Source organism: Pogona vitticeps, chromosome 2, assembly GCF_051106095.1.
Source record: "Pogona vitticeps strain Pit_001003342236 chromosome 2, PviZW2.1, whole genome shotgun sequence".
NCBI lineage: Eukaryota > Metazoa > Chordata > Lepidosauria > Squamata > Agamidae > Pogona > Pogona vitticeps.
Window position 1 is genome coordinate 151,228,147 of NC_135784.1, and position 25,804 is coordinate 151,253,950.

The 25,804-nt window shown below is 44.0% G+C and overlaps 1 protein-coding gene across 1 annotated transcript in view; it reads right to left on the reverse strand.

Annotated features, from left to right (window-relative positions):
* Positions 1-3,877: 3,877 nt before the first annotated feature.
* The window catches only part of LOC110074641 (inactive dipeptidyl peptidase 10), a 38,042-nt gene continuing 16,115 nt past the window's right edge, over positions 3,878-25,804 (reverse strand). Inside the window, exons 12-25 of the mRNA XM_020785020.3 lie at positions 24,577-24,684; positions 23,365-23,456; positions 23,204-23,251; positions 21,674-21,792; positions 19,902-19,949; positions 18,028-18,126; positions 16,823-16,889; positions 15,508-15,702; positions 12,331-12,385; positions 10,223-10,322; positions 9,653-9,711; positions 8,855-8,927; positions 7,510-7,583; positions 3,878-4,641 (exon numbers count right to left, since the gene is read on the reverse strand). Of these exons, the coding sequence (XP_020640679.3) occupies positions 4,501-4,641; positions 7,510-7,583; positions 8,855-8,927; positions 9,653-9,711; positions 10,223-10,322; positions 12,331-12,385; positions 15,508-15,702; positions 16,823-16,889; positions 18,028-18,126; positions 19,902-19,949; positions 21,674-21,792; positions 23,204-23,251; positions 23,365-23,456; positions 24,577-24,684 (1,278 nt within the window). The 3' untranslated portion in view covers positions 3,878-4,500. The remainder of the gene's footprint in view (positions 4,642-7,509; positions 7,584-8,854; positions 8,928-9,652; positions 9,712-10,222; positions 10,323-12,330; positions 12,386-15,507; positions 15,703-16,822; positions 16,890-18,027; positions 18,127-19,901; positions 19,950-21,673; positions 21,793-23,203; positions 23,252-23,364; positions 23,457-24,576; positions 24,685-25,804) is intronic.

The following is a 25,804-nucleotide window of genomic DNA, read 5'->3' on the forward strand; positions in this document are numbered from 1 at the left end:
AATGGTACAGTGGACCCTCGACTTACAGACGGCTCGACTTACAGACTTTTCGAGTTACAGACTTCTCTGGCTGCAAAATTTAGATCCGACTTGCAGCCGGAGAATCGACTTACAGACCAGAAAAAAACCAAAATGGAACAAAAATAGAATAAAAACTGCCAGTTGTGGGATTAATCAGTTTTCAATGCATTGTAGGTCAATGGAGATTCGACTTACAGACTTTTTGACTTACAGCCACCGTTCCAGTACGGATTAATTCCTTAAGTAGAGGGTCCACTGTATATGGATTGAAGCAAATATTTACAGCGGAGCACAATATTTAATGAAGCAATTCCCCCCCCCAACACATCAACTTTAAGTTGTAAAATCATTTTGTATCTGGCTTCTCGATACTCTGTCAAACAGATGGTGCGTTGGCGAATACCAAATGATCCCCCTCAAGTGATTTTGAGTCACTTGGAAAACATTGCTAAAGCTTTTGAGACAGAACTATTACCCAACTTGCTTAACTGCTGCAATCATATCATACTGTATAATGTTATAGGAGAACAGCTCTCCTCCCTTTATGGGACAGTGACTGAAGCCAAGATCTTCACTACACTATGCTGTCAGAGCAGGACTTTGATACTACTTTAAACTGCCATGCTTTCCTCCTTTGGAAGAGTGGGATGCATACTTTGGTGAATTACAAAGGATTATTTGCTGAGAGTTCCAGTGTTGTAATTCAGATGAATGCACTAGAACTCTCTTGCATGGAATTAGGAGTGCCTGACCAAACTACAAATCCTAGTGGGAACAAATTGCTGCAACTGTCCATGGTACGTGCATGATGACCCCCATGATGTCCTTCCACATCCAGTACCAATGGGTTGGGACATTCTTCCTCTGCCACTTCTCCTGTGGTCCCAAAACTCTGCTCTAGAGTTTTTACTTTCCCTCCTGAACAGATTTCTATGGTGCGGCAAGGTTGGGTGAGGATGCTGATTCTAGTAGCCGCAATGGGATCCAGTCCAAGTATGCCATTAGAGCTTGAGTCTGGCTAAAGAGAAAGCTATGTGGGATTACAACAAATCCTGAATCTATTTGAAACGGTGTGGATGGTTGAGGAGGGAAATGCAAAACTGGCAGGGAGCCACATGAGCAAAGAAAGCAGAGTCCTTCCCTGTTTTAAAGGCAATGTTGCTCTACCTCTGCCCCTCCATGTGACTCCAAGAGCAGAATTAATATCTCTTAGAAGAACTAAAAATTTAATTGTGCCGATTTTCCATTTAAATCACAGCCCTGTGCTAGAATTTGCCTGCAAACTGCATTCTTAAAAAATTAATTGTGTTGCTGACCCACATGGTTACAGTTCTTAAAGCCTGATTCACACATAACAGTTTCCCTGCGATTTGGATGAGGTCCAAAAATTACGTTGACCACCTATGTGTGTAAAGAAGCATATCCCAGCTCTAACCCTATAGAAAGCCTTTTCAACTCATAATATTTTGGAACAGAGCACTTCTCTTATTCAGTTGTCAGTCACATACCTCCTTGATATGGGTTTAAAGTAAACCATCACTTTATTAGTTACCACTTCCATGCTGCTCTGGAGCAAGGACCTTGGAACAATCTATCTATCTGTCTGTCCGTCCGTCCATCCAATCAATCCATCCAATCCATCCAATCCATCCAATCCATCCATCCATCCATCCATCCATCCATCCATCCATCCATCCATCCATCCATCCATCCATCCATCCATCCATCCATCCATCATCCTCTTTGAGATCAGCACAGAAACTGCAATTTAACAGAAAAATAATTGAGTCCCTAAGTAATTTATTTTTATTTGGGAAAATATTGTTACAACGGGAAAAACAGAGCCTCTTTCCTTTTCACACATATTAAAGATCAAAACTACAGTGGTGCCTCGCTAGACGATGATAATCCGTTCCACTGAAATCGCTGTTTAGCGAAATCATTGTCTAGTGAAAATCATTTCCCCATTGAAATGCATTGAAACCTGTTTAATGCGATCCAATGGGGAAGAATTGTCGTTGTCTAGTGAAGATCAGCCATAGGAAAGCCACTTTGCGAACAGCTGATCAGTTGTTTAAATTGTCTTGCAAAGCTTAGGTCCCAAAACACCTGTTTTGTGAGCGCAGAGGGAGCTGTCAAAATCGTTGCCTAGCGAAAATCGGTTTGCGACGCAGGGACCAAACGTCCAGCAAAATTCCCACATAGGAATCACTGTTTTGCGAATCGCTATAGCAATCGTAAAAAGTCAATGTCTAGCGAAAAAACTGTCTAGCGAGGTACCACTGTATAAGGCTGGCTTTTAACAGAACCCATTTTGTATGCATGGACAGGCATATGTACGTAGACACATGGAGAGAATACAAAGAAGATGCCTGAACTGATTTCAGGAAACCTGAACTGCAGCAGAAGCTGGTTTCCATTGACAGTCAGGTCCTAGTACAATGAAAGGCAGGTATAGGCCCAGGTGATGCTGTGGAAAATAGTGCTCCTCTGTGCATAACAGCTTCGTTTTCTGCGCATCAAATTGCATCTAACTTATATCAACCATAACAGGGCTGTGAAGGTATGTGAGATATTTACCAGTGCCAAAATCCCCTAGTAAGTTTCCATATCTCAGGTGGAATTTGAACCCAATTCTCCCGAGTTGTAGTTTATCACTATCCACTACACCACACTGTCTCCCACCTTTGCAGCTCAGCTACATTTGGAAGGTGCAGCTTTTCTCACCCTTGCAAATTATGACACAAATGGTGTATAACAGCTACAATTGCCTGCTTTGAGGCAAAAAGTCCCCCCTTCCCCAAGTTGTCAAGATGTTGCCTTGCCCGGTTTAGAAGGTCCTTGGTGGTAGTCACAACTCTACCACCTGAGTGAAGGTGGACTTTGGAATATCTTCCAAAAAAAACACAGTTCTTAAAAAGTGGCTGTGCGTGAGCAGCGAGAGAGAGAGAGAGAGAGATGGAATCCACAAACCTCCAAGATTTAAATCAGATAGTGTTACCTTAGTTTTTTCGGCCACTTGGGTCTGTGGGAAAGTCGGATGTTGCTGCTCCTGATTCTCAAAGATCTGTCTGTCGAAATATCTGGAGGGATCAAGGGTTACTGTGGATCCAGCCCAGTCCTGATCGATGGACTTGGGAGTGGCAAGTAGCAGTCATGCTGCCCGAGGGCCAGGAAGGAGTCTGGAAGGCAAAAAGCCTTGTTGGGAACCTATGGCAATAACTCAGAATCTGACTGAAGCAAAGGGCTGCAGAGGGGGCCACATTCCTTCCCCCTGCTCTGGTCTTTTTTTTTTTCTTTAAGAGGCAAATCTTGTTCTTTCACAGCCATAAAGTGATGGGAAGGCTCCCCCTCCTTAATCTGTTGTGGGTACTGAACAGAGAAATTGGCAGCCTTATTATACCTTGAGTGCAGGATACTTGGTGCAGGAAGGAATTTGCCTAGCCTACAGTTACGGAACAGAATGAGGTGCTAGAGACCCGAGCAGGCAAAGTGTCAACCTTTCAAATGTTGGCTGTGGTCGAGTGCTAAAATAATTAAGGGGAGTGGAAAAAATTCATCCCCAAAAAACGTACATTGTGTTAATTCTGGTATTTTGATGTATAAAACCAATGTAGATAAAGCTTGTAGAATTATTGCAACAATGGAATCATTACAACAGCAAAACAACTTTTATCTTGATAGCTGAATCTTGATATGATTGGAAATGGTAATCTGGTTTCTTGCTGGAATCGACTCTTTCAGGGATATATACCTGACAGACTTTTCTGCCATGAAATGTTGAAACAAATCATTTATAATTTTTCTGCGCTCTCCGCAAGATTTGGATGCAAGCCTGAAGAAGTGATTTTTTAAAAAATCATGAAAGCTCATGCTGAATGTTATGATTTGGATGGTCTAATAAAGGTATCACCTCTCCTGTACTGTATTGTTTAGTGGACCACATAGCTCTCTCTCTGTTTGTTTTTATTTAGAACAACAAAAACCATCTTGAGGTTGGATTTGGAAATGGAAGATTCAGCAGATGACCCTTAACAGCATGTAGAGAGGGGAGTGAAACAGCATGCTTCTTTTCATCTTGTCAGGACCAGCCCTTATGTATAATTCCTTGTGTTGTTACAATTCATCAGGGCGGGAAAAGGAATGTGCAAGGGAGATGGGCGGTGATGGGGAACAAACCATCCTTTGACCATTGGAAATCCTGCTCAGTCATTCCTCTGGCTCTAGAGTGTCCCACGGGCATTATGTGTGCACAAAAGATATGATCTATACACTTTAAAAAAAAATGAATCTGGAAGTGGAGATCTCCACAAGGCCCAGTTTGGTCACCAAAGCCAGATTGTGTGCTTAATGCAGTACATGTACAGCGGTGGCACTGAGGACGTGCAGAGTACTACCATGCATGGTCGTCAGCCTAGCAAAGAAAAGGCCAAGGGAGTGTGGCGCCTGGCAAATGGCAGGTATCCCGCTGGAAGAGCGCTAGGAATCCTCATCGTCCTCAGCTAATAGATGGCTGTGTCTTGAATCTTTAAAGCAGGCCTGGAAGAAGGAAGCGAGGGTCTGGCGGAGGTGCCGTCGGTTGCTGTCCGAAGAGAATGTGTGGCCTTCATCTGGGTAGATCTGGGGAAAAGATGCATGGTTGGCCAGGAGGGTTAATCCCGTGTTCCCCATCCTGCCCCGGGAAGTATCTCAGCCAGTCCTACCTTCGCTCTCCAGCCCCCTCCTCCAAGGCCTGCCTCTGGATTTTCCTCTGTCTCTCATCATTGATCAGCAATTGTAAGTGTTCCCTCTTCCTTCTCTTCCCAGGTCCAAACTCTCACCCAGAAGCACTGGCTGACTGTCCTTTCTCAGGCAGGGAAAGAGGAAGAGCGTCCCTTGCCCTCCCACCTCCAAGCATAGGGGAAGGGGAATGGGGGGGTCACAGCTCAGTAACCTTTCAAAGTATTGGGTGGAAAATGTCAAGCTTAGAAATAACTAGATAAAAGTAATGTACTTCTAACTGATCACATTTTGAGTTAAAAGAGTGCAGTTAAGTTACAAACATGGCTAGTTCGCACAGTGTGTTAGGCATCTGGCTGTAGAGCTAGCTAGAGGTTGGGAGTTCGATTCCCCATCGTACCTCCCAGGAGAAAATCCAGCCTGTGCATCCTTGGGCAAGCTGCACAGTCCCAGGGTGCCCCCAGAAGAAGGAAATGGCAAACTATAGGCAGTCTGTACCTAGAAAACTCAACAAAGGGTTGTCATAGGTCAGAATTGACTTGATGGCACAGATTAATTAAGTTAAATTCAAAAAGTATATGGGACAAAGTTGCTTTATTGATGCGATGGGAAACATTTTCTAGCTATTTGGAAATGTTATTATGTTCAGAGGCCTTTTTAGAGAATCTGTCATTCTGCTTTCAGTCCTATGCAGGGATTGTTTTTGTTGTTATGTGGAATAAAGTTTTTTCCAAGTTAGTTATCTGTAGTGACCCTGTCTTTTGCATTTTTATTGAGTCTTTGTAGTGGATAGAGTGATGGATTAGGATTTAGAAGACCTGGGTTTAAATTCCTACTTGGCCATGGAGACTCACTTGCAGTTGGTGGCAATAGTCAATAATAATTATTATTATCTGAAATAGTGACCCTCTCTACAGTTTCCTAGACAGAGAGTGTACTCAGAAGTGGTTTCCCACTCCCTTCTTCTGGGAGCACCCTGGGGCTATGCAGTTTGCTCAAGGATACACAGGCTGGTTCTTTTGGGATGCTCAGTGGGGAGTCAAACTCACCATTCTTTAAATATCTCACATAACGTGAAACCCCTATTAGGATGTCAATAAGTTTACAGAACAACATTTTCCCGGTGCAATATTAGAAATGGCAACCAGAAGGAACAAGAGGGCAGCTGCCTGTAATTTTCCGTCATGCTGTACACCAGTAAGGTGCCAGCTAACGCATCATGCAAATCATTCCTTTCATAGTTGTAGCAGCAGCAGCCATACTGTTAATCTGAATGGCTCAAAATAAGGAAGATGATTCAATGACATCCTTTCTAAAAGTTCCAGGTTCTGGAAACACTTCACCTGGCCCTTCCTTTATGCACCTGGTGATTTAAGGAAACATCTCCTCACCTTTGACACTAATATGTGAAAGACTATGGGAGTCTCTTGCCTCTCCCCCCCCTCCTCTGCTTTACAGAAGTGCTTTGCAGAGTACCAGCTAAGAGATCCTTGTTTTCTTTCATGGTGGCAACCATTTATAGAAGCCAGCCAATGGCAAGACCCCAGGGAACCTGTGTAGGAAAACTTGTCTTTCCAGGTTAAGGTCAGTAGAAGCGGACCCAAAGGCCTCAGAGGCCCCAGGGCTACCACTGCTGCCCATGGCAGGTGGGCTCCAGCACCTTCCCCCCCTCCAAAAAAAAGAAGAGGGTGGGGCAAAGAGGACATGGATTCACATATAGTTCACACAACATGTGCATATACTCTCCTTGCTTTCCCTCTTTCCTGTGGCTCTTTATCAATCGTCAGAGCTTAGAATGGGCAGTCTTTTAAAAAAAAGGAAAAGGAAAAGGAAAGAGGATTTATTTAATTATTTTATTTATATCCCGCCTATCTAGTCACTTAAGACCACTCTAGGCGGCTTACAACAAGCGTAATACAATATAATTAAAACAATTTTAAATAAGGGGAGAAACTTTGGACAAGATGGGACAAACACTAGGAGAGAGGAAAAAAGAGGGAAGATCAGGAATTGGCTGAGGGGAAGGCCTGCTGAAACATCAGTGTTTTTAATTGATTTTTAATTGATCCATTCCAATAAAGAACTCTACTCTGTGGAGCTGGACATCTGGCCAGGAATTCAGGTCAGTGGAAAGGCAGGCAGGATATGAACTAGATACAGACATGCTGAATAATAGGGGACAGGCATTGCTCAGGAGATGTGTCGTGGCCACTGGTGTCCCGCTGGCTCTGATCACGACATGGATGGGATTGAGGCCAGTGCCCTTAAGAGGGCTGCACTAGGCACGACCTGCACATATACCACAGAGTTTGGGTTACTAGAAGAAGAACTTCAAGTAACAATTTGTAAAAAACCTACAAGAGAACGAGCTGCTTGAGAGTGATCCTGAGTTCTCCAGAAAATGTTAGAGACCGATTTGCTAAGGCTTTTAAGCAGAGGCTGGATGACCTTCTATTAGAGATATTGTAGACTCCATGTATCAGCAGATCATTGGTCTAGATAACCTATCACTCAGGATGAGAATAGTTTAAACACCGTTGGGGTGTTTAAACTAATCCCATCCCGTATACTTGTAAACAAGCATAGATATTACACTATGACTTGAAGCTTCCATGTGACCTCCTTCCAAAAGGACAAAGCCTGGGCAAACAGACTAAATCCATGGACCTTCCCACGGCACATACAAGTGGAGTGAGTGTTGCAATGGTATAGAGTAATGGGCGCTTCCTACTGTGAGAAATTTGATCCTTGCTTCCCAATACATCCTACCTGGGTGGTGTAGTTGGATTCTGCTGCTAGCAGCTGGATGAGAAGTTCAGCCATGTGCTGGAAATGAACTGTGGCTGTGGGAGGAAAGAGGGAGAATATGAACTATGTGGCACATTGGAGGGCTGAAGAAGAGCTTCTTGCTAGAAGTAGATTTGGTTCATCTACCTCCGGTTGTGTGATATTGTGGTTCTTCATCCATGATTTTAAAAGCTAGGAAATGGCCTGATATTGCTACGCAATATTGTGCCTGCGTTGCCAGCAGGAAAAAGAATGGCAAGTTTTACATAGCAAAAGGCAGCCTGAATGTTGATAACACCAATGGCAGCAGTCAAGATGGTCTATAGCAGGGGTCCCTAACCCCCGGTCCACGGCCCTGTGCCAGGCCTTGGTCTTGGCCAGACTGGGTGGCGGAGACAGATTTTCTGCCCCACCAGTGCAGCCCCTTTGCACATGCGTGTGAGTGCACATGTGCCCTGCATTCACACACGCCCCTTCGCACACGAGTACAAGTGTGTGCGCGTGATGCACGAGCACCCCTGCCACTTCATGCATGTGTACAAGTGCCCACGTGAGTGAATACAGCCCCTTCGCGAATGTGCATGAGCGCAGGGGGTGCCCCAAACCCCCGCACATGGACCCCATCCAGCCAACCGGTCCACAGTATCAAAAAGGTTGAGGACCACTGGTATATAGGATACCCTCTTGTGCTCACTACTATTCACAAAGTGACACCACACAAGGGAAAATCCCAGAAGGTGATTCCTTTTTTCATCACCAGTTAACCACTCTTCATCCAAACACAAATCAATTGTCAGGGCTGTTTTTCAACAAGTTAGAGTTGAAAGCATATTAGTCATAGAGAGATGCGTGGAGTGCCTAAGTCCTAAAGATCAATCACAAAACAAACTAGTCTGCAAATTGCAGGAGAGAAGCTTCTGCTGGACATTCAGTGATTTCGGCAGTTAAGGAATAACCTGTTCTAACGACAAGTTAAGTAAAAGGTCTGTTGCCTCTTCTCACTCCATTTGACAAGGGTAAGAATAAATTGTTTGTTGTACTGGTTAAGAGTGTTGCACAAAGACTCAACCTGGGTTATATATATAAACTTCTGTTAAGAAAGGACAGGTCTGGTGTTCAAATTAACTCGTTCTATCTCCTCTGAAAGAAAACCAGTTAACTAGCATGTTTACATCATTCATATAACCCAGTATTATCCTAGGCTGACAACAGTCAAATCCTGGAGCAGCTAACATTGCCATGACTCCATCATCTAGGGAAGCATTGCTTTTGGTTTGCAGGGAGGGGAGTCAACCAGGAGAGGCCCAACCCTCCGCTACCATCTTACCATCTCCGGTTCCATGCACAAGCAGGATATTTTTATCCTTGAGGCGGGGAGCTTCTTCCAACACAGAGGCCACCTGGGGGAGGAAGTGGAAAAGGTGAAAATGAACATACAGGAAAAGGTAGAAAAGTGCATGATAAGCCATAGGCCAAGCTTTCCTCCTCACTTTATGGTTCTTTTGCTTTGTTGCTTCCTGTCAAGCAGCTGTAAAGTAAAAGGATGGAACAAAGCAGAGAGGAGCTTTAAAGAGGGAGCAATCTGACTATGGTGTTTGAATCGTGATTGTTTCTTCCCTGTTTCAAACGGCGTCTTCTGAACTCCCAGTGTGGCGCAAAGTATGCAAGAAGGAGGCACGGAGGAAACATCTAGGAAACGGGCGTTGGTCCTTTTAGGATCCCCTCCCAACTACCAGAGGCCAATTCCCCACCAATGACATGGCAAAGACTGAGACACTTCTGCTTAAAGACAAGGTGCATGGGGAGCATGCACTTTGCTTTGAAGCTTAATTGTCCTTCTGGCTGTGCAATTTGCATCTCACCGTAAGGTGTGTGATTCCCCTGTGCCTTGTTTTAAACCCAAAGTGTCTTGTATCTGTTGCCACCAATATTCTCCTCTGCAGTATAGTGTTGTTTGTGGACTTTGGGAGGCCTCTCTGCATGAGTAGCCCTCAAGACAGGATTGGCGGACAGGCCTACCAGTCCCTACCTCATTCAGCCGGCAACGGTGGTGGCAGGGAGAGGAGAAAAGGAGAAGACAGTGCAAAAATGAGGGAAATCATCTTTGGTATCCTTGTTTCTTTACCGTGTAAGCAGCATCTTCACGAGCTGGCATTCCTAGGTACCGTTCAGAGAAGGTGGCAGCTATGGCATGAGACAAAAAGGGATATTTAGGGTTGCCTTTCCCCTTCACTGCCTCCCCTCTGAAGCCACAGCTGCAAAGTCCCACAGCAGGAACAGGAATGCCATTACAGAACTCTAGACTCTGAACTTAAAACAATGGCTTAACAAGAGAAACCTCCCATTCCTGCTTTTGGATAGGAACGCTCACCCCTGCTCAGTTTCAGGATTCCCCTTATTCTGCTCAAAAGGGCCCTGGTGGTGTCCCCCAAAGTCCTACCATAAGGTGCCCACGGAAGATACAGACCTTGAAGATTTGGCCCTCCCAGCCCTTGTCCCTGGGTCCCAGTCAGCTAATGAAAGGTTTCGCTGCTTCATGTTTCTGTACTCCTTAGGAAGGTTCTAAACATAGTCATAACGTTGTAGGACTTATACAATGAGCACAATTCCACTCCTTTGCAGAATCATGCAGAATTCAAATGCCTTTCAAAATCCAAACAAAATAGGTATGTGAACCTCCTTGCTTGCTACTCACCATGGAAACGAAAGCTGGTGATGGGTGCCACTGCGGCACCACATTTGAAGAGGTCTTCCACTGCTGCCATGAGCTTTAGTGCTAAAAAGCCCCCATAGGCCTAGAGGGAGAGAGACCAAAAACTAAACACACATGCCATGTTGTAACAAAACAGTTCCAAAGTGGAATAGGAAACTTTAAAATAAAATTTGCCTTTTCTAGCACACAACCACATGTGGCCCTATGAAAAGTCAAGCAGCAGCAGATTCACTGAACCATCAGATCACCCCCCCCCCCCCAAAAAAGCATACTGTAAAACTATGAAATGCCTAAAGAAACAATGGTCAGGATGCTACAGCCAACTTCTGCTAGTTCTTCCAGTCCCATCAAGCCCACTTCTTTTCTTCAGCTTAGCCTCTTACACTCCAAAAACATGCTCAGGAGGAACAGAAAACCCTCTGGAACAGATTTGTAGTGTTACAATGGCCTGCAGCAGGAAAGGGAAGGGAAGACAGCCTTAGTTCCTCTGACATGGGATATGAACGTATACAATTGGACCTTGATTAAAATAAACTTTAAGTGCCAAGTGAAGACTGAAAAATTGGACACCATGGAGAGGGAGAGAGAAAGGAAGTTCCAGAGTTGGCTGTGATCCAGATTGTCTGTCCTTTATACTTTCAAGTATTTCCTCTATCAAGCATCTAGGTTTTTCTTTTCTTTTTACTACATGACTTGTCTTTTTGCAATTTTCCTTAATAATATATCTGGTTTCAATCTACCGTTCTTCTGGTTCACGGTGAAATGAGTTTAGTAATGCAGATCTATTCCTTATGTGGACTTTAAATTAATCAGGAATGATGTTTAAATTATATTTTGGCATTAGGATTCTTTTAGTGTTCTTTTTCAGCTTTACTCCGATGTCGGATATTAACAGTTCAATACCACAATATGGCATAATTGGTCTTGTTTTGGCAGAACATCTCCTGCTTCGAATTACATTTCTATATTGGCCATCCAGTGATATCCAGCCATCTGTTTGGTTGCTTGAAACATGCATTTGCGATAAACTGGTTTTTGGCTTTGCATAATAACTCTAGGAGTAATTTCCCTGCTTCACTTCTGATTCCCAGACCAAATTTTCCAACATTTGGTTCTGCTGTGTTTTCTACTTTATGTGTAGCCTTTATAATTAAAATTGTAAACCACCCGGAGAGTGCTTGTAGCGCTATGGGGCGGTATATAAATCCAATAAATAAATAAATAAATAAATAAATAAATACTTTTGCATTCCAATTACCTATGTTTATAAGCATGTCTTGTTCTGATGTGGGATCAGCTTCCTACTAGTTGCTTGTATAAAAGCTTTATCATAGTGATAGCCACCCATAGGTTAAATGTTGGGTAAGAATCAGCATGGGTAGAAACGCTGGTAGGAAGAATAAAATGCCTATGCAGTGAATTTTTCTTCTTCTTTCAGACCAAGGACTTTCTGCTTTAGTGTAGCTGGTTCTGTCAAAGGGGGCAGACTTAGCTAGATGAGGTTCCAGGTGAAGAAGGAGATTTGAATACTGACAAGGCAAGGCAAAGCTTAAGAGTTCCAGTTAGTACCATGGACAGCTCTACGTAGGGTTTAGGCTGGGGATCCCTAGAGGCATGGAGAGTTGTGTTTCTGGACTATAACTCCCAGTATTCTCCAAGCAGCATAGAATTCTGGGGGTTGTAGTCCAAAATCAGAAATCTGCACACCTTTAGGGACTCGTGCGATGAGCAAGCTCCTATATTGTTTCAACAATAAACAATCCAAGGTCAAAGCTTGGGTGCTTCAGCCCCGCTGAGGTGGTCAGCTCTGCCTATGTCTTTTTTGCGGGGGGAGGGAGGGAGGGGAGTCTTCTCCTTGAAGAGACTTCCTGCTTCACCAGCCATTGCTTTTTCAAGTTCCTTCATTGCCATAAAACAGAGGTGCATTGTGCAAAGACGATGGCTTTGACTAGTTCAAAAGTCTCATGGGAGTCAATATGTAATATAGGGGAGGCAGTAGCTTAAACACTGGCTGAACTATTTTACTTCAGTTTCAAGACGGGCGGGTGAGCAGAAAGCAACCTTGTGTTTCTTCAGCCAATATGAGTTACCTTTCCGTAGACCGCCATGCGCTTGCGATCTATGTAGGGAAGCTGCAACAGCCACCTGTGGCACAAGGGGGAAGACTCTCTTTAGTCCAACACTTTGACATTGCCTCCCACCCATCCCTCCTCAGGCCTGCATTTTCCATGCCCCACCCAAGAGTTATTTTCTCCCATTCGGTCCATACAGAACTGGGAAACGTGTGACACCCTTAGCGGTTGTTGGACTGCTGTTCTGTCTACATTGAGGTTACTTCCTAGAGCTCATGTGCCCCTGCAGTCCAATCACATCTTGAGGATGCCTCTTCCCCAGCCTTTGGCTTTAACTCTTCTGTATTTCTTTTGATTTGATTTCCTATTATCTGAGTTAAGTTGAGGTTCTAATTTCTTGCTTCCAAACAGCTGCAAATTAATGCACAGGTATGTGTGCACACACCTCCCTATCTTATCTAGTCTTTGTTTTTCGCCCCATCCATGATCAGAAAAGCAAGGAAGCTCAGGGACTTCAACCACCACTGCCTCTCAGTAAGGGGCAGCTTATTTACCTGTTCATTAATTCTAAACTCTAAATGAAGGAACAATGGGAAGCAATACTTATTAAAATCAGAAGAAGCTAGCACTTCTTTTGAAACTCTTCACCAGGCTGGCTGTTATACACAAACGAGTTGTGGAGGTTGAAGAGAAGAGGCAGCAGCTTGATATATATAACATGGTCTCTGGCTCCCTCTAGTAGCTTGTTCCCATAACTTCATCATTATATCGTTATGTCCACCTGTGCGGGGGTATTTGTATTTTCAGATAGAGATGTGGGTATTTGTATTCATATACAATCTCTATCTGGATATATATATAAATCAATGCTCTGCTCAGGACATCCAAAACAATTTGACTGAGGTGACTGCCTTATTCTGTCTAATGGCAAGGCTGACCCAGAGTACAACAGTAAATCTTCCTAAGGTTGCCACACTATGCCCACTGACCTGAAAGTTAAGCCTCATTCAACTCATGCTTGTGTAAGGAAAATCATGCAAGTCTTGGTGGCAATTGCTGTCTATTAATGAGAGGCTCCTTGTGTTCCTGGGCATGCGTCTGATCACTGTAGCGTTCAGCCCTGCCCTCACCTGTCCGTCACAGCTGGGCAGTGGAACAGCAGCCAATGAGGGGACGGAAGGTGGGGCAAAAAGGGGGAGGAGCTGGGATATAAAGGGGTGTGTATGGTGTTTGAGGGGGATTTGGGAGGAATTTTGAGAGAGAGATTAGTGTGTCTGTGGGCCTGTGAGCCAAAAAGTCAGTGAGAGGAGAGTCTGTGTGAGTCAGTGAGTGAGAGACCTTCATTAACAACCTGTGATTTACCCATTTTATTTTGTTATTCAAATAAACACGTTTTAGTTTTAAAACAACACTTTGTCTTTTTAAATATTTGATACTATTGGTGGCAGCAACTGAGTAGGAAGAGTGAGCACTCCTGGAGGCCTGAGACAATAGAGGCTCCAGCACGCTCACTACAATCACATGTCCAGGAATGTAACCAGCACATCTTTAATGAGTGGCCATTTTACCCCAAAGCTGATACAGCTCTCTTAAGCAAGTGCAAACTGGCAGTAAGATTTTGATGATTGTGTGTGTGTGTGTGTGTGTGTGTGTGTGTGTGTGTGTGTGTGTTGGTTGCAGCTTTTCTAGTGCAATGGGATGCACTGTGAGATTACTCACTCTATTATACATGTTTCTTCTTTTATTTTAAAAATGAACAGTTACAGTAAATGTAACAAGATGCTTCAGCATATACAATGGCCAAAAGCCCATTGCACAGTAAATCACACTAGAGTTGGGCCATTGAATCAATGAGGATTTGCAACTTTATCATAGGAAGTCACAATTAGAATAGCCCCATTTGAATCAATGGAATTTATGGAGGAAATGACTAGAGATGGGCACCAACCACCAGTAAAGACCCGCCAGGCTGCTGCATCTGAGTGGGCGCCTGCCAGAGGACGTGGGGCTTTAAAGCACCAAACATCTGTTTGGCCCCTGAACAAATGGGCACAAACTGCCAAGCTGGTGGTTCATGCCCATCTCTTGAGTGGATTCATCAGTTCCCAGTTGATTCAGTGGACCTACTCTACCGCAGTTTACTGTGCTCAGCAATTGGATTTGGGCCAATGTATGACAGGCCAAGGATTTCATTATTATGAATAGGGGTTACTCAAGCAGCAGTCTGCAAATTGTGTGCCCAAATACAACATCCTTGACAGCTGGCCTTCGAGTATCTTTTTAAATACCTCTCGAAGAAGTAGAACCCACCACTTCCCAAGGTATTTTGTGCCACGGCCATCTGCTCTTGCTGTTAGTGCATTTCCTAAAATTGATTTTTCCTAACTAAAATTGGGTTCCCTGCCATTTCCACCAATTGGTTCCAGTTGTGTTCTCTGGAGCAACACAGAAAAATATCCTCCACCTTCTGTGTGAACCTCTTCTGTGTGAACCTCCAATTAAAGAGTAAAACTGTTCCTCTCTCCACTTAACCTTCTCTCCTCCAGGTTGTTGCACTTGCCTGGAGCCACCACATAAAAACAGCTCACAAGCACTCTCTCATCTGAGAGAAATACTGTATTATTTGACAGGGTTGGAGGGTGGGGACCGTAGAGGAGGAAGCAGGCCACAAGATTTCTCAAGAGCCTTAAAAAGAAACATCCCAAAACCTGGGACTGGAATGAACATCTGAGCCTTTGAATTGGACTTTTGGTGGATAAGAAAGCTGTCCCTCCCACCTTGGCTAAGAACTGAGCTTGGCAAGTTTGCCCTCTAGACTACAGGAACTCTTTGGTTAGCCAAAGCGGTAGCTAAGCATGGCATCTTTCATCCTGTTGTCTTTATCCCATTGTAACTACATTCACCAAAAAAAGAAAATTATCCCACAGACTGGATTTAAGAAAAGGAAGGTACTGGGAAGTGATTATGTGAATTGCCTATCGACTAATTAATGACAAAGTCTAACAAAGGCAAAAACACCCCCCCCATGGATGCAACCTGATTTCTTGGAGCACTATCGCCACCCTGTGCCTGACTTAAGTATTGTGCTGTCAAGTTGCACCCAATTTCAAGGTACAGGAGATACTAAAAGAGTGGTTCTGACCGAAAGACAGATGATATATAGAACAGCATCTGAAAAGGCTCAAGTGGACTCACTGCATCAAAGCGATGTGATCCTTGAGATCCATGGAGCCCAGCTGGCGGCTGACCTCATACAACAGCTTGAGCCCTTGGTTTCCAGAGCCCCGACCATCAAATCGAACAAGCACCACACCCAAAGAGCTGGAGAGGACGGTATCCCAGTTGAGCTGGAATTTCTCAGTGGCCATCTGACTTCCTGGGACTTCAGGGCTGGGAAAAAAAGAGCCATCAGAGGCTGGAACAGTAACTAAATTCACATTGCTGGCCTTTGGTGCATTTGTATCTCAAGAAACAATCAAAACAATACCTTTGACCCTTGTCTATGACTGTTTAGAAGCTAAATGCCAGGGAAAACACCTCCCTTCTGGAACTTTATATAGATTCCAGGAGACATGGTGTTCTGTTCTGTTCTTTTCTTCAGTACAATAAGATGGTGGTGGTGGTAGTGGTGGGATAGTTTTGGTGTTTTAGACACCTGTTGTGTTGTTCCTCCAACCCACTTGAGTTTGGGGCTTGTCATCTACTTGGACTGGCACAGAAACTCTATTCCAGCTCTCTTGTTATCTAAATTCCAATAACTCAAGGGTAGGGGACCAATGGCCCTCCATATATTGAGAAACTACCAGTACCACCATGCTTCACCATTGGCCAGACTGGCTGAGAATGAGGGGAACTGGAGTCCAGAAGCTTCTGGAGGGACACAGATTCTCCAACTCTGTATTCACTGGAGGTACCAATTAAATCCTAGCCCAAAATCATCAACCCAAAGTAAATGCTATCAGAGTTGGAAGCTTTCTAGACCGTACCCTGGCAGAGGTGATAGTGGCCAAATCTAAAAACAGACTCCTGCCACACACAGCCACAAAAGAGTGCAAATCTAAACTATGTTTCCTGTGTTTGTTTGTTTTTAGTGGAACCTTTGTCAGCCTATTACCAATGGCCATGTTGAGCAGAGCTCATGGAAGTCCAAAAGAACTAGAGAGTCAAATATTTCCTGGCTCAAGTTGATCACCTGGAATTACTTAAGCTTTCCTCACAAGACTGGGGAAGAAAAAATGTCACCTCTGGATTGATGCAAGATCAAATGCTTCTATCTGGAGTGTGTAGAAGATTTTGAGGAGATGCCAGTACCCCGCCCTGTTCAGTACCCTGCCCTGACAGGCCTTTCTATCTGGCACCCTTCCCTCCTTCCCTCCATTATCTGATGCAAGCACCCAGATGTCAGCCTTGCCCTCCTCAAACTGCCCCCTCCCCACTGCTAGGTGAATCAATGCACAGATCCTGCAGAAGTGGAACAAGGAGGCAAGGCAAGGGTGAAGGGGTCACTCACAGCATCAGCAGCAGGGGACAGGAGGTGCACTGGTGTGGCGGCGGCAAGATCATGCGCACAGAGAGGTCTGAGTCATAGCAATAAGAGGAAAGGAAGGTGATTGTGAGTACAGGATGGTAATCCCTCGTTCTTGTTCACAGAGCTGTCAGTCCAGTACAGTCCCAAGCCGTTTTGCTGTCTGAGATGGAGATCAAAATGGTGCCCACTCTCGTTTGTACAAAAGCCAACTAGATCAGCCATTTCAGTCTTACTTCAACACTTCTAGGTCAATTAATTTTTGTAAGCCCCAGCTGTACCTTTTTGTAAGTACTATTCCAGAGGACATTGCTAGGCGTTCCCCTAATGTGTGGCTCCTAACCTCAAGGCCAATTTCTTTATTACAGGTAACTTATAATTACAGATGAAATCAAGCTAGTTTGCAGATATGTGACTGCAACGGTCTTCTGGGACTAAGAAATCGTTTTTTAAAAAGAAGAACATGATAGACATGTCACAAAATGTCTGAAGACCAGTCACAAAACAAAGGGCATTGATCCGCAAGCGACAAGAGGCTGCGGAGATGTTCACATGTAACAAACCTAAATACTGTTGGTCTTGCTTCTTTCACACTGTCTTATCTCCATGAGGATGATTTTAATCATTTATCTATTTATCATGCTTGCAAATCTCTTGGTTAGGGAAACCCAGGGCCTTTAGTTCGCCAGACTTGAGCATAGCTCTTAAAAACAGAACCTTTTGGAGGTCATTAATTCATAGAGTCTCCAATTTATAGGTGCCTGACAACACAAACCTCCTGAAAACAACCATTCTCTGAGAGGGTGATTGTTGTAGTTTGTTGTGGTGGTTGTTGCTGCTGTTATATACCATCAAGTCACTTATGACAAACTACTGAATTAATGACCTCCCAAAGATCCTGTCATGCTCGGGTTTGGTCAGCTTATACAAACTCAAGGCCATGGCTTTCTTTACTGATGTTCAGTATTATTTTTCCTAGCAGTCCTGTATTTTCCAGCAAGTCTTTGTCTTCTCTTGATGTGCCCCAATTATGACAGCTTATATTTAATAGTTTTTGTTTCCACTGCAAGTTCCAGTGATCTAGTACCCAGATCTTTGTTTCTGGTGGTCCATAGTATCCTTGGGTAGTCTACAAAACATGAAGTCACACTAAATTGAGAGGCTTGGGGTGATCAGCTTCATATTCTCACCATAGCCAGCTAGCCGGAAAGAGCGAAATTCTACCAGTGGCATTTCTTTATGAAGAAGGCCATCTTTCAAGAGATGGTTGTCTTCCAGAAGGAGAAAGTCTGTGTTGGGATGAGAGAGAGAGAGAGAGAGAGAGAGAGAGTACCAAATGGATTAGTGGCAACTGGGGAACCCTCTCCTCACAATTCACTTGTGAATAACAATTTTTAAAAACAACACTTCTCCATAAGATATATAATGAGCCAATCCCTTGCTTCATAGCTGATACAGTACTTATACAAAGCCAAAGTACTGTACAAACTTGTATCATCATCATCATCATCATCATCATCATCATCATCATCAACATCATCATCATCATCATCATCATCATCATCATCATCATCATCATCAAGCCCAGCCCTTGTCAAGGAGGCACCGTGGGGAACTGAACTCCCAACCTCTTGCTCCAAACCCATTGAGCTTGTATATCTGAACAATAACTTTATTGAGATAAAAATATACTGCAAGTGTCTTCAAGTCACACAGAATTCTTCAGGCAGAGTCCTGCTTCTCTCTAAATTCATGGGTTATAAAGAAAGGAAGGGGGTGATGGGATACTGTACAAAAACTGGATTTAAATGGTGACAGAATGTAAAAAGGTACAGTCAACATATGTAATATGACTCTTCTCAGAGACAGCATTTGTATGATAACACAACTATCTTGGCATAACTGAGTAAACAGCAATAATCAACTCTATTGAGTTTCTTTCTAATTAGAAACTCTCCACCAGATGGCTTTCAGTGCAATCTGAAACACTTGGTGGTAAAGATGATGACATTTTGATGCTATTTAATGAACAGAATTAAAATAAGATGTGAGGAACAAGTGTGGCACTCCAGATAACCTTGGACTGCAACTCCCACAAGTTGTAGCCAGCCTAGCCAGTGGTGAGAGATGATAGGCATTGCTGTCCAACAACATCCAGGGGCCTGAAACTCCTCATCCTTGGTTGTAAACAGAGCTCGTTCCACAGTCTTCAGCTGCACACTGACTGACTTACCCAGCCCACCTCATGGGACATAGTGGACTTTACTTCTGAGTGAACATGTAAATGCTTGTGCTGTTACGATGATCAGGGGAAAAAAACAGTGGGGTTCAGTGGCCCTGCCATCAGCCAGAGCAGGACAGTGGCTGGGGAGAATGGGTGAGATGTTTTCAGACGGGATTCCATGTCCTCTGTGGTCTCCAAGACAGGGAAAAATGAAGCTGCTTCACTGCCAGTGATAAGATCGGATTCAGTGGCTAAGTCATCTGTCATGGGATATACGGTTTCGGGAATGTCAGGAATGGGAGGCGTAAAAAGAAACATTTTAAATGTGGAGAGTGCTATAAACTGGGGAAGATTATATATTTTTATTTACATGTTAAGTTGGATTCTCTCACTTGTTTTATTTTCAAATGTTGGATTGTCAGATTTTTCAGGAAAGAGGTATCCATTTACACAAAACTGTGAGCATCAATTAATACTTTTATCACACCTTTAATTATTAAAACAACCGTGAGTAGTAACAGTTCTCCAGACATTCTTAAAATATGGGACCAACTGAACATTGTGACCAGCTCTTGAGCACACTCTTGTAAAAAAAAAGAAAGAAAAAAAAGTAGCAGAGTTCAAAGAAATGGAGGATGATCACGGGTGTGCGTGTGTGAGAGAGATATGCCACACCAGTTCACAGTCCAGGACTATGTGGATGTGCATGAAGCTTAAAGGCATCACAATTTCATTTTACCACCAAACGTTTCAGATTACACTGAAAGCCATCTGGTGGAGAGTTTTCTAATTAGAAAGAAAGAAATAAACTGTCAAGGTCCCCCAAGCTCTTATACTCACCATGAGGGTTATTGGTGAAATGAACAGAGACTTGCGGGATTCCAGGCCCTGTGGGGTGAAGCAAATTCAGGTTAGCATATAACCTCTAGGCCAGGTATCTTACCCATCAAAAGGTCCGTTTGTGCTCCTGGAGTATATATACATATAGGTATCAGCCTGGCAAGGTTCATAAATAGGAACCCTGGGAGGGCCAGGTTTTGCCATTCTGTTTAGAATGGCAAAACTTTGCCTCTCTGTCTCAAGTGTTTCTGTGTGCTGTCTAGGCAACATGAGTGACCATTTGACCATGTTTTGAGTCTTCCCAGTTTCTCTACCCTACCCTCACCTCTGCAAATGTATTTACTTATTTAAACCCAGTTTTTGATGACTACAGGATACTAGGGTGTTTTTCCGATTAATTTTTTTAAAAAAATTAAACCATATTTCAGTTAACAAAAGCTCATGACAGCAATGTTTAGTGTAGATAACCATTGCAATTTAAAAAGTTAATTCTGTTCATTAATTTTCCTTTAGCTTTGCTCCCTTGGGATTGTGCTGGCAAATCTGAAACATGTCCCTTGCAATTGTCCATCCTGACCCCTCCCCCAGCAACACCAAATATTCTAGCTTTCCTAAGTATGAGCTGTTTGTAAAGCAGGACTAGGCAAAATGCAGGCCTGTGCCACCCAGTGTGCCCCCGGTGTTGTTGCTGTTTTTAATTATATAAAAAAACCTAATAACTGACTAATAAATCTAAACTTCAAAAACTTGTTTCTCAGTACTAATTTAAGTATGAAAGCTTCCATTATCATGCTCTTTCTAGAGTACTGGGGACCTAGCATTTTTTCTAGATGCTTGTCCAATACTTATCTTTCCCAAAGCTCAATTTTTTCATTTAGAGCTTACTGAAGTTTTCAGTAAGGCCGCCATGCAAGGCTCGTTTCTGCACTAAAACTAAAACAGTTGTGGTATTTTAAAGACTACGGCCAAAATCCTGTTAGTAATTTACACATGTGTTAAGTGAGATTGCCAAAATTGTGGCACTGATTGCTGCTAATTAATAAAGTGCTGTTCGTGTTCCTGGTCAGGTGACCAAGAACACAATCAGCACCCTATTAATTAATGGTAATTTGTCACTGCCACTTATCCAATTGTCCTGACAGGAGGCGGAAGGGCGAGCCTCATTGCAAGGTTGAAGAGTGGCTTGCAGACTGCGAGCTCCGGAGTGACAGGAAGGGAGCGCAGAGCCCGTGGCAACAGCGGAAGGTGAGTGGACAGTCTGGTCCCAGGGGGCTGGACCCTCGTTAGGTCCACCTGTGCAGGGGTAGTCGTATACGAGTACCCCCATCTCTACTCAAGACTACCAATGCATGGACCGGCATGGTGAGGGACCGGGTGTCAAGGTAGGGACACAGCTGGGCAATCTGCCTCAGGTGGAAATAGGTGGATTAAAATGAAACATTTAAAAACCAAATTCACTAATTCACTTGGCTACGGGCGAGTCCACTTTGGCCAGTCTCTTACGAGAATGCACCCCTTAAATAACTGGCCCATCTGAAAATGGAAGCAATTTAAAAAGGAGGTTCCATGCACGTATGTGCTGTCCCACTTTAGACTTGACTAGTGGTGAAGAGGTACCAAGTATCACGTGTCAGCTTTCCATCCCTTCAGCCATTTTGTTGCTACTCTCAATGAGGTCTAGGTACAATGGCAAAGCTAGATCTGAGTTCGAGCGCAGGTCCATGTTCTGATGTGCCTGTGAAATACGACTGCCTTGCCCTGCAGAAACCTACCTTTGCAGAACAGTATAAAATGCCCTTTCTTAGGGCTGAACTTGACATCAACAAAGGAGCAGCCGGGGAGCAGACTGCAGGTCACACAGGTGCGGTTGAAGGAGCCGCTGAGGTCCACGCTGCCCAGGAAGAAGAGGAGGAGACACCATATCAAGAAGCCTTTCTCGTGCACAGAGACCCGAAGATGGAGGAGGGAGGCTGTGGCGGCCCCTTCCATCCCCATCTCCTCATTGGGAGGAACTGGTACATTAGTCAAAAGGATGTCATGCAAAAGAGTTGTGGTGGGAGGCAGAGAGCTCACATGCAAATGAAGCTGAATGGAACACACTTACACTGCCCAGCCCTTCTCCTTGAAATCTTCCCCGCCCCCATCCTACTTTTTCTACAGAGACCTCGGGTTCAATCTTTATAATTGCTATGCGGTCTACTCTCAGTTGTTTGCAACTCAACCTATTGGTGTGAAACCAAAGCAAGGGTGTAATCTTTCCCAGTTTATGCTTGCCTCCCTTCCTCTGTTTCTGTTGTGTTGAGGTTTAGACTGTAGGTGCGGGCGGGGGTGGGTGGGGTGGGGGCTGGGCACGCCAGTCCTTTGTTGTGCAAATCAAGCAAGAGGCTGTGCCTGCTGATAAATAATAAACAAATAAAGGCCCACTCTGCCTGATGAGGAGGTGCCTGCCTCCATGCAAGTAGTGTACTGTACTTTGCTCTACCCACAGGCACCTTCCTGCCCCATGCCACAGATACGCTGGGGACGGCCAGCAGCTACTTCCATGCTATGCACATTAATTGATCAGACTGAGGAACAACCAAGAATACAAGAAAAGGGGTTGACTCATAGGGAAAATTGGGGGGGGGGGAGATTTGTATGCGCCACCACACAGTCCTCTTCCCATGTTCATTTTGCAGATTATATTCCAATTTTTATATTATATTTCAGTCAATGTAAACTGGAATTCATTCTGGAAACAAAAATGGCTAAACTGAGGCTATTGTACTTTGGGCACATCATGAGAAGACAAGCCTCACTGGCATGTGGGAAAAGCTGAAGGCAGCAGGAAAAGAGGAAAACTGAATATGAGATGGAGTGATTCCATAGAACCACAGCTTCGAGACTGAAAGACCTGAGCAGGGCTTTTAACACTAGAGTCTTTTGGAACTCATTAATTCATAGAGTCCTCATAAGCTAAAAGCAACCCAACACAGCACATAATGATTTCTGACTGAATCATAAAATTCATTTGCTCAAGAGTAGTTAGATCCAATTTTATCCTCATGCCACCAGGTGGCAGGATCCTATTATTCACTTGATCTTACATGCATACTATAATGACAATAATTACGAGCTGTCAACTTGATTCTGACTTGCAGCAAGATTTTCTAGTACAAAATATTCAGGACTGGTAAATCAGTCTTTCCTTCCAATAGTGTTTAGAGAATGTGCAGTTTGGACAATTCCAAGCGGCAAAATTAAGTTGGACGTCATAATTAAATGCTAAGCACTGATAGTATGGTGTGGGCCAGATAACTCACCTGTACAAGTGTCTAGCGCTTGGCCTGTCTTCTGAACTCAGGAAGTATCTAGGAACAAGGAAGTGATTAGCCACAGCTAGGCACTCTTCCTTCCGTATACCATGGTCTGGAGGAGCTGCTGCAGACCAAGGAAGGTTCATGGAGTCCAAGTAGGTACTCACAGCCGTTTGATGTTCTCATCATAGGCTAAGATCCTGGTGACGTCCCAGTTCCCAGAAGTAAGGAGGCGCACACTGCTCTCCTTGCGGCTCATCTGGGAGGGGAGATAAAAAAGGAAGGTGGTGATATTTGCAGTTTATTCCCAGAAATATTGCTAGAAGAGGCTGAGTGTTGTCATGCTCTCCCACCCCCTTTTTAGCTGATTCTCCTTTTATGTCTTCAGCAGTAGAACCTATATGAATTTCATCATGTTCATATCTATGCTTGGAAGAAAGGTCTACATGCTTTAATTTTTGTGTGTCAGATTGCTGATCAATGCTGAATTTGGAGGAGAGAGGAAGGTAGGACTCCTAGATGGGAAATGCTGTTGTTTGATGAAGATGGAGTTTCATGGTCTATTCAACATTTTGTTTAGGCAAAGACTGAGCCCCCCTTTCCTAATGCAAATTGTACGTTATGCCCATATGTGGCCACACAGGCAACCTTTCCTCACAACTCTGTTCTGGCTGCTTGCAAGGGAAGGCTGCCAAGATGACCAGACAGACACTAGCCTGTTCTGCTCTTGTACCCTGTAACAACAACCTAATGTGGATGTGATTCTTTTCAAAACATGGAGAGAAACCCTGTCACATTCTTCTTCAGCATTCTGCTGAACCCATTATTCTTATTTACTTGTAAATGGCTTCGTTTAATCATCTGTCACAAAACAAACTCTGATCTTTTGCTGTTTTTTGTTTTCTCTCCTAGCAAGACTTCTGTGCCTTAACACATTCTGTGCAAAATATACAGCGATTCTGAAAAAGGAGAAACTTTTCCCACTCCACATCTCTGCCACCAAAAGCTTTGCCTGTTAAATTTCTGTCTGGCATGTAGACTTTAAAGACACAGGAGCCCTTCTATAATACATAGGTGCTGACTGTGGTGGTGAAATTCTGGTCTAGTTTGACGCCATGATAGTCCAAAAAAGTAACCTTTCCAAAGTCTGCTAGAAAAGAACAATCAACCCTAGAACTGAAAGAGAATTTCTGAATGTTCCATAGAGTGGAAAAAACCTGTGAAATGTCTCATTGGCCGACATCATGAGGTAGAAGGCCTGAAAGGTAGCTGGGCTAAATGGGAAACACCTCTCCATTGTCTGGAGGAAGCTGTTTTGTGGCTGAACCCAGGGTGGAATTTGAAGTTGCTGGCTGAATGCATTCCATGGCTAGACTCACCTGTGTGGAAAGCATGGTGACATGGTGGAATTCCCCTCGTGGGCCCTGCTTCACTGGCACAGGAAGAAACAGGGTCTCCCCATCTTCAGAAAAGATAGGCACTCCCTGCTGAGAAAGACACAGGGAGAGGGAGAGGGGTGCTTTGAGGGAGTATCCAAGCCCCAAAGCCTTCAAAGTGACTTTTAAGAAGAATGGACACGCCAAAGCCCTCTATAAACAATGAGTGGTTGGGTGATGCTCGAGGTCCCATCAACTTATTGCACACCATTGATCAGTTATGGATAGCTTCAGTATGTCATGGTATTATGTTCCCTAAAAACAAGGGCAGACTAGATTTGGGGTCAATTTGTTTACTTTACTTGGACCTTGGCAGGTTTCATCACATCCACCCATAGGCACATCTTGAGATGGATATTTGTATGTCACTTGCTTTGTCTCAGTCTACCAGTTTCTCAGTCCAAGAAGTCTAAGCTTTACAACTTAGAAAAGTTACTTTTCTGAACGATGACTCCCAGACTTTCTTGGCAGAGACAGTGGCTGGTGGGATTCTGGGAGATGTCTTTGGGGTGGGGTGGGCAGGAAAATTCCCCAGCTCTGACAGAGCTGTTTTAATATTCAACATGTCCTGGATTTCCCAACTGAAGGTCAGAAAGATAAGAGAAACCTTTAACTCAATCTCAACTATAGTAAGAGAGCATTGCCTTAAAGTGGCACACTGGTGGTATTATGTTGTTCTTTAGTCATTTAGTCGTGTCTGACTTTTCATGACCCCATGGACCAGAGCACGCCAGGCCCTCCTGTCTTCTACTGCCTCCCGGAGTAGGGTCAAATTCATGTTGGTAGTTTCAATGACACTGTCCATCCATCTCGTCCTCTGTCATCCCCTTCTCCTCTTGCCTTCACACTTTCCCAACATCAGGGTCTTTTCCAGGGAGTCTTCTCTTCTCATGAGATGGCCGAAGTATTCAGGATTTCTCCTTCCAGTGAGCACTCAGGGTTGATTTCCTTCAGAATTGATAGGTTTGCTCTCCTTGCCGTCCAGGGGACTCTCAAGAGTCTCCTCCAGCAGCACAATTCAAAAGCATCAGTTCTTCGGTGGTCAGCCTTCTTTATGGTCCAGCTCTGACTTCCATACCTCGCTATTGGAAAAACCATAGCTTTGACTATGCGGACCTTTGCAGGCAAGGCGATGTCTCTGCTTTTTAAGATACTGTCTAGGTTTGTCATC